This window comes from Amyelois transitella, chromosome 17 (genome assembly GCF_032362555.1).
Source record: "Amyelois transitella isolate CPQ chromosome 17, ilAmyTran1.1, whole genome shotgun sequence".
NCBI lineage: Eukaryota > Metazoa > Arthropoda > Insecta > Lepidoptera > Pyralidae > Amyelois > Amyelois transitella.
The window spans coordinates 5,163,797-5,177,341 of NC_083520.1; the positions used below are offsets into that span (position 1 = coordinate 5,163,797).

Genomic DNA, 13,545 nt, shown 5'->3' on the forward strand with positions numbered 1-13,545 from the left:
GTCAAGAAGTAAATAATTTCCGCCAAGCTGAGCAAAGAGAAGCCCATGAACAGCCCCAGCAGACCGCCGCAGTTGGCGAGGAAGTCTGTCTGGCCGTACAGCTCCGAGCGCCTGGACGTGATGAACTGCGGCTCCTTGAAGAATACTGCCACTCGGGAACATTGGGAGCTGAATGGAATATTACAAATAGTCAATATTTGCAAAGAGATACCGCGATTTTGCTGCCGTGAAAATTTTTAAGAACAGAAATATAATGAATAAATATTTTGAATTTTAGAACTAACTAGCTTTTGCTCCCGTGGGTATTTCCAGAAAAAAGTAGCCTTTTTTATTCCGCAAAAACATTAAAAGAATACCAACGCGACGTATTTTAAAAAAATATTACTTAAATTTACAGGTATATAAAGATTGAGTTTCTCATATTATGTCTTTAAAATTTTTGGAACACGAAGATTATTAGTTCAATTGTTACCATGCTCCCTTGTACACTTACTCTTCATCCATTTCAGTGTAATCCAACTTGAGGACTCTGAATATAGCTTTCCAATCATAGTCCGCCTGGGAAGTCTCCGATTCGTACTCTATGGACGTGCAGGCAGGCAAGCACTTGCAGTTGTGCGCGATCATACGCGCTTCGTTTGATGCTTCGGACTTCTGGTTCTCTAAGCTTGATTCCACTTCCACTACTACCAATTCCACTGAAAGTTTGAGGATAAAGTTTTGATAATTTCATGCGTAACTTCATTCGTATGCACGAAGGGGCTAGCTTCTTTTGGTGGTCTGGAGTAAGCAAACTATTTGCGGCGCCAATAGACTATTCTGTTAGTAAAATTCTGGGTTGGGCACTCTGATTATCTCGAGTAGGCACCCCATAGTCACACGGGGAGCGTAAACTACTTGGAGGAAGGAGTTCTTTAATTTTCAATAAACATATTAAAGTGCCGTGTGGTTCCCGGCACCAATAAAAAAAAGAATAGGACCACTCCATCTCTTTCCCATAGATGTCGTAAAAGGCGACTAAGGGATAGGCTTATAAACTTGGGATTCTTTTAGGCGATGGGCTAGCAACCTGTCACTATTCGAATCCCAATTCTGTCTTGGAGCCAAATAGCTGAACGTGGCCTATCAGTTTTTTCAAGACTGTTGGCTCTGTCTACCCCACACGGGATATACTTAGACGTGATTATATGTATGTATTATTTTATAGCATGAAATATACGTAGCACATAGTGTACTTACTTTGTACTTTCTTGATACATTGCATACTCCCGGTATTACAAACTCTCATCTCAGGACCATCTAAAATACAAAACAAAATAAAGATTCAACCTGAATATTTCTATTTCAATTCTAATCTGTATAAAATTACTTACGAGGCATTCCTATATGCACACATCCACATCTAGCATAGGTGTAGTTTGTTAGGCACTCAAACTCGCAGTTTGTTTGAGTATAAACTTTGAAGTACCGAAGATACCTCTCAGTTGGGAAATAGCATTGGCGTCTAGAATAAAAAAGGAAATAAACCTGTAATAGCTCAAATTTTTATCCGGAGTTTTTAAAGCTCAGAAAAATCAATAAAATCGACACTTGTTTAACTTGTTAGATAAATATAAATTTAAAAAGTTATGTAATGTTTTGCTATGACTTGTTTGAATATTGATTCATAGCTAGAGTTAATGTGAAAAGAGAAATTTGGCTGCTTATCATAATTTTATAAATCAAACAAATAAATGTAAGTAGGTAGGATGCTTACATAATTACCAAATTAATGCCAAGTGACTACTAATAATTCTTAATATTTTTGGACTTTTGTGCAATATTAACTCAAACGAAGATTAGTAAATTATCTTTTAATTGTAACCAAGAACCAAATTATTAGAATAATGTAAGGTTCCCCTACGGAGGTCAGAAGGTAGTTCTTTCACACGATGTTTTTACAACTAAACGAAAGATTGTCAAAGGACCTCGTGCTCCTCTCGAAAGAGGTGAGGATGTAATCGGGAGGAAGTCGTAAGTAAATTACCTTTCAGGGTCGTACGGTTTTAATCCTGAGGAGGTAGTCATCATTTTAGGTTTAACAGCTACAACTACTTCCTGGTTAAGAGGTGAACGGAAATAGTTTTGTGTGAGCCTCGGCAACTCAGCCGGGTTATGGAGTAGGATCTGAAAAATTTGTACATAGGTTTTATACATAGGTATTTAAAGAGTTTTTCTAAAGCTATTATTTTGAGTTAAATGCCTCTAATTTATTGCTAGACTTGCTTTACATGAGGTTGCTTTCATGCTTATTTAAAAAATCCTAACCTTAGAATAATTTTTGTAAATTTCTATTGTGTTTAATGTTGCATGTGAATGTTGGTTATTACCTACATAAAGAAATAAATCTTTGAGATAATTTGCAATGAATACAATGTGCATTGCTGGAAACAGGAAGTTTGAATATTGTTAGAAATATTAAGTACTTACTTTAAAGCCTTGAACAGGTCCTCGACAGAGATAATCCAAATCACTCTCCCTTGTTCGCATTAGAAACACTAATCCGGATTTAGCACCATACCCCTGAATATTAGTCCATGGTAAGTATAAGTATATAAACTGTTAAGAAAATTTGTATAATATTGAGCGTTAACCTGAATAATCGAAAAAGCATCGGTTAGCACTCAAACGAATATGTCTGGATAGTGTAACCAATATAGTTAGGTACCTGCAGCATAGATTGCGGAGGTCAGACAGGAGTTCGCTTTGTGTAAAACCGGACTTACTCTAAAGGCGCACCTTGAGCTTGTCTCCAGAGAGGTGAGGATATAACCATGATTAACGCCAGGAAGAAGAATTAGAAAGTTTAAGTGTAATTTTAATGTAAATAGAAAAAGTACTCACCGAACCTCTATGAGGATAGGTTTCTATTGGCGTAGTTGGGGCATAACCAAATTCTAAATTCCATGATTCCGCTCTATTTTCATGTTCCAAATATTGATAATCTTTATGTAAACTGGAAAAGAATACAATTCAATAAAAAAAATCAATTAATTCAACTTTAAAGCATTTCAAGCTTATTTCAAGTAATAAAGAATAGTTTTTTTGGGATTGTTGCAAGTAAAAGGGCTTTAAGTACTTTGGTACTCTATTGAGTTGTTATTTTGCAAAGAGCAAAGAAGAGAAGCTCTATAGACAATATAATCGTAATTATCTAAATAGAGTTTTGATATTTTAAACAACATAGAATGTATAATCGTTTTAGCAATAAGTTGATATCGTGGTAAGTTACTTTTCCATTCTGAAAATTTCGTCGGCTCGTAACGTGTTGAAAGTGTAACATATGCCTTCTTCTGTCAATATCGGTGAGAATAGGTCTTCACAGGTCTGCTTCGGTATATCTTTCCATTTGCAGGCAAAAAAAGCTTCTGATAAATTCTGTGATACCTAAAAAGAAAATCAAAAGTTTCCAGGGAGGTGCTAGTAAATAATATAAGAACCTAATAACTTAAGATTTTTGCAATATTGATGCTAAGTTGGTATATGTCTAATGCTTTAAACTTTTATGGTCTTTCTTCGTAATGACACGTCTTTATATCTTACGGGTAGGAGAGAGCCAACATAGTAAATCACTATCAAGGTAAGATGGAGGTTAATGATAAAAGTGTAGCCCATCGCAAAAAAAAATCTTATCATTCACAGAAATAAACTCACTTTCTTCAGGTTGGTTACTGAAGCATTTCCATTTCCGAATTTCCTACCGCCCGAATAAGCAAGATGGTCGTCACAAACAAGTGTAAGATCTTCAAAATATTCTATACTGGAAAGAATGGTAATAATTTATATAATTAAATGCAATGATTGTCTCAAAATTTAACACAAAAGCAAGCCTTGATAAGATTTATAAAATATATCACTACATAGTATAAAACAAAGTCGCTATTTTAGTCTGTTTGTCTGTATGCTTAAATCTTTAAAATTACGCAACGGATTTTGATGCGGTTTTTTGTAACAGGTGATTCAAGAGGAAGATTTTTATGTATAATTTTTTCCGAATTTTGCACCCGTGCGAAGCCGGGGCGGGTCGCTAGTTTAATTATATGGCAAGAATTCTTTGATATTTATTTTATAAAAGCATTTCTGACTGAAGCGTATGTACTTACTCCTCTTGAGTCATATTACTCCGTACTCCACTGCTGTTATATTTGTGATAATTTTCTGTAAAATTAAATACTGATGCCTTGGCTTTGGTCTCCAAACATACCGTGACTGCTGGGTATGGAATCTGAAGTTAATGTAAAATTCTTGATCAATTGAAGTCATTAAAAATATTGATATAAAAATATTGAAAAATATAAAACTATTTAATTTTTTTTTAATACGTATTACACGTATTAAAAACCAAGTCCATATATAAATAAACCGTAATTTCCATATAACTTTATTTTTCATATTTTAAGCTTCAAATAATTAAGTCTTGCGAGCCCAGATAATCTGAACAGTTGTAACTTTGGTTCCTTTCACAAACTTATACGAGTGGTACGTTATATTACCTGCCAAACTGGAGTGGTATTTTCTGCGAAACTAACAATAACTGGGCTGTCATTCCATTTTCTCCATACGTTTCTGATCAGACCAGCGCAAAGGATAACACAGCAAATAAATGCGAACAACCAGAATATTCTGAAAAAAAAAACTATCTTTAGCGGAATGTCTTTTGCTCATAAATTCCTGTCTTTAGCCATAAAGCAGTCGTTATAGAAGAGACGCTACACGTGCACGTTTGGATATGCATTGTCTTCCAGTCATTAACTCACGTGTATTAGGTAAGTATTATAATATTAGTACGTTTACTTATTGATAATAAGACAGTCTTACTTTTCCACTCGGGTTCTCTGATTTTCGCCTATATATTTTAGACCATGAAGATTGGAGTTAGCCGTGTAATCAATGATGTACTCTTTGAAGAAGCTCCTTTTCTTTTTCCTCTTATGTAAGTCATCGAAATATAATTTATTCTGTTTCTCTTCCAATGTTTCTGCGACCTTCCCCACACTTTCAGATCTAAAAATTGAATTATAATAAAAAGACATTTAACGAGTTTGTATTACGTATTAGGTCTGTTAACATTTTCTCATAACGGTAATAATAAATTGTAATAAGAAGAATCTTTTCCTTTCCCTTTATAATAAATGAAAGTATCTACGAATTTCATTCCAAAACTGCCTTGCAATTTCTTTATTCTATTGTAAATGTAACACTTACCTTGAATGACGCTTCATAACGTCTATATTTGATGACGGCTGATGTAATTCGAAAATTCTACTAATTCGGGCTTGGTTTAAATACGACCAGTGAGCGACTGTAACGGTTCCCTAAGGAGACGCTGCCAATTATGAAATTAAAATTTCAACGAAGTATGAAATGTTTACGTGACTGTCAATGATATGAAACGAAAGGTAGGTATTTAACATAGAGCACAGAACGATAACAATTCACGACCTTCCATTTTACTCGACTGCAAAAGGATAATATGGAAACCGGAGCATTCGTCAAAAAAAATGATACAAAAACGTATTTTCTTATTCTAAGGCAACTATGTCAATTTCAAACCAACACTTTCGGACAACTGGATATCTATACATGATCCAATAGGTCTGGTTTAGTTTCCCATGTAAAGAATTCGGAGGTTTGACGAAAGTCTCTTGCGTCCAGGATCCCAGGTCACAGGCGGGCTTCCGTCCAGAGAGGTGAGGATGTAACTGGACGTTATCCAGGAGGATGATGATCTTATTTAGTATGTGCATACACATTGATGTCCGAAGATGCGTAGTTTTTTTTAAGTAAAATACTAGTTAAATCATTGAACGTGGCCTTTCAGTCTTTTAAGACGCTTCTATCTACCCGCAAGAGATATAGCGTGATTAAATTTATGTTTCAACTTAAAACAATTGAAAAGACATCAACGCGTCTTTTTCAATCAATCGTTCGTTTTATTCGTTCGAATATTTTACTTTACGCGTATCGTTTATCGATTTATCTGTCATAGCTTATCAAGTGTAGTTTGTGAGCTTTTGGTAAAATATATATAAGGCAAATAGAAAGATTTGACTGAAGACCATAAATTATGACCTCGTATGATTTATATTCGTATAGGAACAAACAGTCTCATTAGTATTCTTAGTTAATCGGCATTGGTCGAAATAAACTGCAAAATGTAGAATTTTGCAGAACTTAAAGTATTACGAGTAAGTACCTCATGATTATCGATTTTGTATTAATTTATTAAACTAATGTACGTATATATTAAATTTCCCTTGTGAGTTCTTAAAAAACAAGATACCTGGGTGTGCCCCACTTTTATCAATAGGTTTGTTTAATGAATGTTTACCTCAATTTTAATATAAAAAAATGGGTAAAGATGATTAAGTTCCTACATAATTATTCGTATCTAACTTTATACCTTTCCAATTTATACTACTTTTAAAACTTATTTAAACTTGAAAGCTACAAAAGGTGAATTTAATACTTGAAGCATTATCTATCAGTCAGTCTTTAGAAAATAGCAAACAGATACTAATAAATCAGGTATTAATAATTTTCAGTAGTTGGCTTCAAAATTCGGCTGTTAGAACAGAAATTAAAAATTTGATTTTTTTCAAACAAATTTATATGGATGACTTTATGCTGGATGCAGTAATGGTATTTCTATTTTGAAAATCAGTTGTGGAGGTTAAAATGTTTCTATTTTTTAATTGAATGTAATAAACTATATTTCTTTATTCTTATAAAATAAGCAGCTACAAGGTCCGTGTAATTCGGTTGATAGGTGTCGACGATGTAGGTGATCTAAACCTTGATCAAATTGGCCATGTTCTGATGGAAATTGACGTCAAGAGTATACATCCGACTTGCAGGGTTCTTAGCAAGTGGACATCTTTGCCTGCCTTACGTGACGTTATAGTATTTAAAAAAATATTTATAACACGCTTAAATAAAATTCCAGTTTCGTTGTTTATATTTTTAATGTAGTAGGAAAAGTGTCACATAAAATAACAAAATCCTACATTTTAGTAGACTTCATTGACTTTGTCTTCATTTTCACTGGCGAAGTTGTCTATCGCCTTCGGCAGATTATTTCCATGCACTTTTCGGCGACGCCACAATACACATACCAATCTGTTGAAAAAGATACTGTTTATTAACATTTTAACTGCACACGTTAAACATAAATTTTTATAATTCCCGTACCATAATTTTATAGTAATGTCAACCTACCTAATTTTGTTGTCTAGTAATGTCTATAGTCGTGCTGGCTATGTCAGTAACGGGGAGATTTCAAAATAGGTATTTTATTTTTCTTAAGTTCACTAACCATATAATATTAGACATACCAACTTAGAAACTATGCTTACAATTATTATAAAATAATATTTATTATATAATATAGTTTAGAAATTGTAATAATTTTGTCAATGTTATTTAAATTTGTTTCTCTTTACTTAATTAAAATGAACTCAAATTAAAACTAAATGAAATCGATTATGAAAAGAACAATTACGCTTTTTACCTCAATGTCAAAAAGTACAATATTTCCGCCAAACTGAGCAAAGAGAAGCCCATGAACAGCCCCAGCAGACCGCCGCAGTTAGCGAGGAAGTCTGTCTGGCCGTACAGCTCCGAGCGCCTGGACGTGATGAACTGCGGCTCCTTGAAGAATACTGCCACTCGGGAACATTGGGAGCTGAACATTAAGAAAAATACCTATATAAAATTAAATAAGTATAAAAATTTTAAAAGTAGTAATCATCATGGATAAGCATGAATGATATATTTTCGGTCGGTCGAATCCGTTGTTCACAATTGATAAACCGAATCGCTGTTGTCTATCGAAATGCAAAATGGAGTTTTGATTGGTCGGCAATCTTAGTTGAAATAGAAAAGCTAAGTAAATTTCGCTGCATTTTTTATTCTACTGAGAGCCTACAGATTGATTGTATGATTTCAAAGAAACTTAATTATTGCGGGTACCTACTACAGATTAAAAATCAGTTCTTCTTCTTCGCCCTTTTGTCATTGTGTAGGCGTCGCCGTCAAGCAGAGACAATGGGTTGGCCATACATATTCTCATACTTACTCGTCGTCCATTCCAACATAGTCTGACTTGAAGACTTGGTCTTTCCAGTCGTAATCTGCTTTAGATATCTCGGCTTCATACTCGATGGAGGTACAGGCTGGCAAGCATTTGCAGTTATGAGCGATCCTCCGTGCTTCGTTGGTTAGCTCAGAATCTAATGTCTTTTTAAGGTAAGACTCCACTTCCACTACGACCAATTCCACTGAAAAGTATATTTTATGTTCACAGTTAATATACATAATGGTGATAAATAAAAGGGCCTTAAATATAAATAAAAATTTTTTACACAATATGTAAGTACATTTATTTATAAATTCGCACGTTTGGAAATACTCACTTTGTACCTTTTTAACACACGTCATACTTCCTGTGTTGCAAACTTTCATTTCAGGATCATCTGTAAAGAATCAAAACATTTTTAAAATCAGAATTATTAGTTCATATTTATGTAGGTATAAAGTCATTTGTTAATCTAGTCATACCTGTTGATTTCACAGTCTTAATGTGGAATATTTTTGTTTACCTTATTGTAGTTAAGTTGGCCTGGGCTGCCTATTCCAACCTCGAGTTTGCCTTTAAAATGAATCTCAAGGCCGAACAAAAGGCACGCATTTTCGACCAATGTATCCTGCCAGTTCTCACCTATGGTGCTGAAACCTGGGTCTTCACCAAGGACATACTGCATAAATTAAGTGTGGCCCAGAGGGCACTGGAGAGAAAACTGGTTGGAATCACGTTGCGGGACCGCAAAACAAACGAGTGGCTGAGGCACCAGAGCAAAGTCACTGACGTTATCAAACGCGTGGCTAGACTGAAGTGGGAATGGGCTGGTCATATGGCGCGCAAGACCGATACGTGGAGCAAACGGTTACTCGAGTGGCGACCATGGGGTGAAAAACGTCCCCGAGGGAGACCCCAGATGCGTTGGGACGACGACATCAGACAGATAGCAGGGACAAGATGGATGCAAGTGGCACAGAGCCGCGATGAATGGCGTAGTTTGAAGGAGGCCTACACCCAAGGGGTAGAGACGGGCTGAAGAGAGAGAGAGTTAAGTTTTCATACTTAGGGTATAATACTTACGTGGCATACTGATGTGGACACAACCACATCTTGAATATGTGTAGTTAGTGAAACATTCAAACTCGCAATTTGACTGAGTGTACACCTTGTAGAACCGTAGGTATCGCTCAGTTGGGAAATAGCATTGCCGTCTGGATAAGAAAATAAAAATCTTATGGTAAAGTTCTTCAGATAAAAATATATAATTGTGTAAATTCTAATTAAAATAACCATTCTTCGTCTTTCTTCCTGCGTAAGTACACGAAGCGATGTCCTGCGCAACCACGCAACCTTATTGGCTCATGGTAAATGCAATAAATGAACGCGTGCATATTCCCTTAGTTGCCTTTTACGACATGGACCCATGATATAGAGATAGCGGTCCCGTTTAAAACTGCCGGTAACCACACAGCAATTAAAATAATAACAAACCTTCATAAATCAAGCACAGTCGTAAGAAATCGATTTCCTTTTCAGTCTTAAATTTGAAAAAAAAAAAGCTTGAAATATAATTTTCACTTGTACCTTTCAGGGTCATAGGGCCTCAGACCCGATGAAGTTGTCATCATTTTTGGTTTTACAGCAACAACTAATTCTTGGTTTAAACCTGAACGGAAATAGCTTTGTGTAAGCCTTGGTAACTCCGCCGGATTATGAAGCAAAACCTTAAAAAAAATATCATACCATTATTATAGGTTTATACCTGTAATTAGAAACAAGTATATTCTTAAAGATTACGGTCGTAAACATTATAGTTTCGTTCTTTTGGCAAAGCACTATTACAGTAAAGATGGTCTTTCAAAACGAAAATCTAATGGGAAGATGATATGTTAAATTATCCAAAAAATCATGAGTTTATATCACCTTAAATCCCTGTACGGGCCCGCGGCAGAGATAATCCAAGTCGCTCATTCTAGTTTTCATTAAAAATACTAAACCAGATTTGGCACCGCTTCCCTGAAATTTTAATTTTTTTTTATTAACATACTTAATATTTAATATTGATTGGAGTAAAGTGCATAGAGAATATAATGTATAAGAGTATACTTTAATAGCTTATGTTTTAGTTTTACTCAAAATAAATTGTCAACATCATAAAATGCGAAACCTACTGAACCCCTATTCGGATAAGTTTCCAAAGGAGTATTTTCTGCATATCCGTCTTCTAAATTCCAAGATATTGCTTTGTTATTGTGCTCCAGATATTTATAGTCATTATTCAAGCTGTAAACAAATAGTTCAATAATGAATGAACAATACTCAAAGGACAATATTTTTGTATTTGAGATATGATACGATATACGTCATAAGAATAACCACAATGCTGGGAATCAAACCCTGAATGGTCACTCTCTTTTATAAGCCTTCTTGGCTTATAAAATCGAATGTTAAAATCATATTTATAAATTAGCCAGTCTTGGGGCGAAAATACTTTTTTTGTATGTTTATACGTTGTAACGTGATAACTTTTATGATGAAATTTATAATGTACCTATGTCTGGAATATGTCAATACAATTGTGTTCGTGGTGTGAACACAATGTTGATGCCTCAGAATAAGTTGAGTCGTAATTGAGATATTCACAATTTTGTAAAAAGTGTTCGCACGGTCTTATTTTGCGGAGAACGATTATTTTTTATAAAATTACGTTCGATGTAAACTTACTTCTCCATTTTGAACAGTTCGTCAGCGCGTAAAGTGTTGAAAGTGAAGCAAATCCCTTCTTCGGTCAAAATTGGTGAAAACAAATTTTCACACGATTTCATTGGTACGTCTTTCCATTGACAACCAAAGAAGGCTTCGGTTAAGTTTGGAGCCACCTAATACACATAATAAAAGGGAGATTATTACATAATAGGTACTCGAAAGCCTTTGTGAGTCTGATGGGGAATGGATGGGAATGAATGGAAAAATGAATGTAGTAACAAACAAGATGGTAGGTGAGAATATGAAGTACTTTAAATAATTTTTGCCTGTAAACTTTAAAGTTAGAAAACAAAGCAAAAATTCGTAAACTTTTTGCGATTTGATCTTCCGGGTGTTTATGACCAGATAGACTTACGAGTAGTTACTATTATATTATATTCAAATTTTATAAGTGCCTTTACTAACTTTTTTGAGATTTGCTATAGAAACACTCCCATTGCCATATTTCCTACCGTAGGAGTTGGAGAGATGGTCATCACATACGAGTGTGAGATCTTCAAAGTACTCGATTCTGGAAATAAATAAATTCAACATAATTATCTATTATTTAGCTTATTTTGTAAGACAATTAATATTCTCCACCATTTTTGCAAAAAGCGTGACTTTTTATGTAAGTTATGTCTAGCTTTCTGCATAAATTCTATAAGTTAGTCTATAATTTGTAGTGCATATACCTATTACGAACTTGAAAGCTCTTGTTAAATGTTAACGAAAAGTACTTACTCCTGATTTGTCATATTGCCTCGGTCTGCACTGACGTTATACCGATGATAATTGTCGGTAAAATCAAAAACAGACACTTTTGATTTTGTCTCCAAGCAAACTGTCACAGCGGGATATGGAATCTGAAGATAAATATATTTTTGTTAAAACAAGATATAGTGCTTTACGTACAGAAAGTTTAACATGGGTCAAGAATTAGCGAAGAATCAACAAGTGTGTGTGAAGGAACTCTCAACTATCCGCCTAGCCATGGGGACAAGACGGTACTAACTACGGTAAAACCACACGATGCTAACGTCAACCACATTGCCGGGAGGGAACGTAAATATGGATTTTAATTTAAGAATAATTTTTCCTTTATTTTCTTCGCAAGTCTTTCTTTTTGGCCTGAATGATTTCGATTTACTTATAAAGTTTATAATAAAGTCATAAATTAAATCTTGCCTGCCAGACAGGGGTCGGGTTTTCTGCGAAGCTTACTATAACTGGACTATCATTCCATTTCCTCCAAACATTTCTGATCAAAAATGAGCAAAGAACTACGGAGCAAATAAATGCCAACAACCAAAATAACCTGAAATCATTTAAAAGTGATAACTGATTTGTGGACTCACCTGATAAATGATACCTACTTAATAAATACTTAATAAATTTTAAGAGTTTCCTTGATTTCTCAGGAGTACCTACTCGTAACACAATCCTGAACGGTAGTCATTTAGTGCCGCTGTTGCACCAAAAAAAACATGCATGAGGACGTATATTACTGTGCTAGAGGAGGTGCTAGAGGTGTGTTAATCTCGTTAATTCCTGTTCCCGCGTGAATTTCGGGAAATCCTCACTTTGTGCACCCCTACACTCCTTATGAAACCCATGCCAAATTTGAAATCTCTAGACCTATGTTGTTTGCCGCCAGTCACCAAAGTCACTTTGTTACCGAAGAGTCCTAAATATTAAGATTAAAATTTATTGTCTGTCATGATGTTGTGGGTAAATGTGCAAAGGAACATTTTTTTTTATTTATCTTTATTTTCGTGTTTTACTTCTCTGTTTTTGTTCGCTCCTTCTCCCCAATATACTTGAGACCGTGAAGGTTAGAGTTGGCCGTGTAGTCAATGATGTATTCCTTCATAAAAGTACATTTCCTTCTCTTTATTTCAATGCCTTCCATCCGTTCATGATGTTCTGAAATTTTCTGGACGCTCCCCGATCTTATATAAAAATAAACGGAAAATATAATTATAATTAAATATATTTGATTTATTGTTATTCATTTTTTAATTTTACTTATTTAACTTTACTGCATCTAATTGTCTGGCGTAAAGTTAGAAGGAAAGCAAGTAGGTAAGTAGTTTTTTTAATGGCTTGGTACAAACTGTTACAATATTCTGATATATTTGGGACTATATATAGACTATTTACTAAGTATATACATATGTACATATTAGGTACTTTTCGAATAATTTAAAAACACTAACCTCGACTGCGGCTTCATTACGTCAATATTAGGTCAACTAATGAAATTTGAATATTTTGGGCTTGGTTTAAATATAAAAAGCTAAGGACATTTATGATTCCATGGAGACTGCGAAATTCAGGCATTAACATGACATGTGTTTTAAAACCTATCTAATATTATACTTCTTACTTCGAGTTTGTTCGCGTATATTTTATTTCAAGTACTACGTTACTAACATTTAAATAAATAACCTTATTATTTCGTAGAAAAAATAGTCTGCTTTAATCAAAAGAATCTAAATTACAGATAAAGTAGGTAACCGCTTTATTGTAGGTAGGTACTACGAGTATTTAAGTGAGCAAAGGTTAGAATATAAAATAAGAAATAAATATTGTGGAGTGTCTCCTGTCTGTGTGGAGGATATACATATGTCGTTATTGGGAGAAAAGCAATAATTCAAAAACAGTCATGACTCATTTAT

General features: G+C 34.5%; 2 protein-coding genes across 2 annotated transcripts; both read right to left on the minus strand.

The window, feature by feature from the left end:
* Window positions 1–489: 489 nt before the first annotated feature.
* On the minus strand, window positions 490–5,296 carry LOC132902712 (pickpocket protein 28-like). Its single transcript, XM_060948846.1, has 11 exons — window positions 5,245–5,296; window positions 4,858–5,043; window positions 4,533–4,662; window positions 4,143–4,264; window positions 3,694–3,799; window positions 3,272–3,426; window positions 2,884–2,995; window positions 2,470–2,562; window positions 2,027–2,166; window positions 1,374–1,504; window positions 490–698 (listed from the first exon to the last, which is right to left on the minus strand). Exons 1-11 carry the CDS (start codon window positions 5,259–5,261, stop codon window positions 490–492), a joined length of 1,401 nt encoding a protein of 466 aa, XP_060804829.1. The 5' UTR covers window positions 5,262–5,296.
* A 1,753-nt stretch (window positions 5,297–7,049) lies between these two features.
* On the minus strand, window positions 7,050–13,100 carry LOC106142200 (pickpocket protein 28-like). The gene is made up of 14 exons (XM_013343879.2): window positions 13,084–13,100; window positions 12,649–12,816; window positions 12,053–12,182; window positions 11,609–11,730; window positions 11,291–11,396; window positions 10,844–10,998; window positions 10,291–10,402; window positions 10,043–10,135; window positions 9,704–9,843; window positions 9,200–9,330; window positions 8,454–8,513; window positions 8,117–8,318; window positions 7,550–7,723; window positions 7,050–7,158 (listed from the first exon to the last, which is right to left on the minus strand). The coding sequence occupies exons 1-14, from the start codon at window positions 13,098–13,100 to the stop codon at window positions 7,050–7,052; spliced, it is 1,719 nt and encodes a 572-aa protein (XP_013199333.2).
* Between the last annotated feature and the right edge of the window lie 445 nt (window positions 13,101–13,545).

What these genes read in the sequence shown, in the direction of transcription:
- LOC132902712 (XM_060948846.1), bottom strand. An exon ending in GAAATTTTCAGAATGGAAAA is followed by an intron (nt 2,996 to 3,271) that starts GTAACTTACCAC and finishes ATTCTTTTCCAG; the next exon opens with TTTACATAAAGATTATCAAT. An exon ending in TGTGCATATAGGAATGCCTC is followed by an intron (nt 699 to 1,373) that starts GTAAGTAATTTT and finishes TCAAACTTTCAG; the next exon opens with TGGAATTGGTAGTAGTGGAA.
- LOC106142200 (XM_013343879.2), bottom strand. An exon ending in GGCCCGTACAGGGATTTAAG is followed by an intron (nt 9,844 to 10,042) that starts GTGATATAAACT and finishes ATTTTTTTTAAG; the next exon opens with GTTTTGCTTCATAATCCGGC. An exon ending in TATGTTGGAATGGACGACGA is followed by an intron (nt 7,724 to 8,116) that starts GTAAGTATGAGA and finishes CTTAATGTTCAG; the next exon opens with CTCCCAATGTTCCCGAGTGG.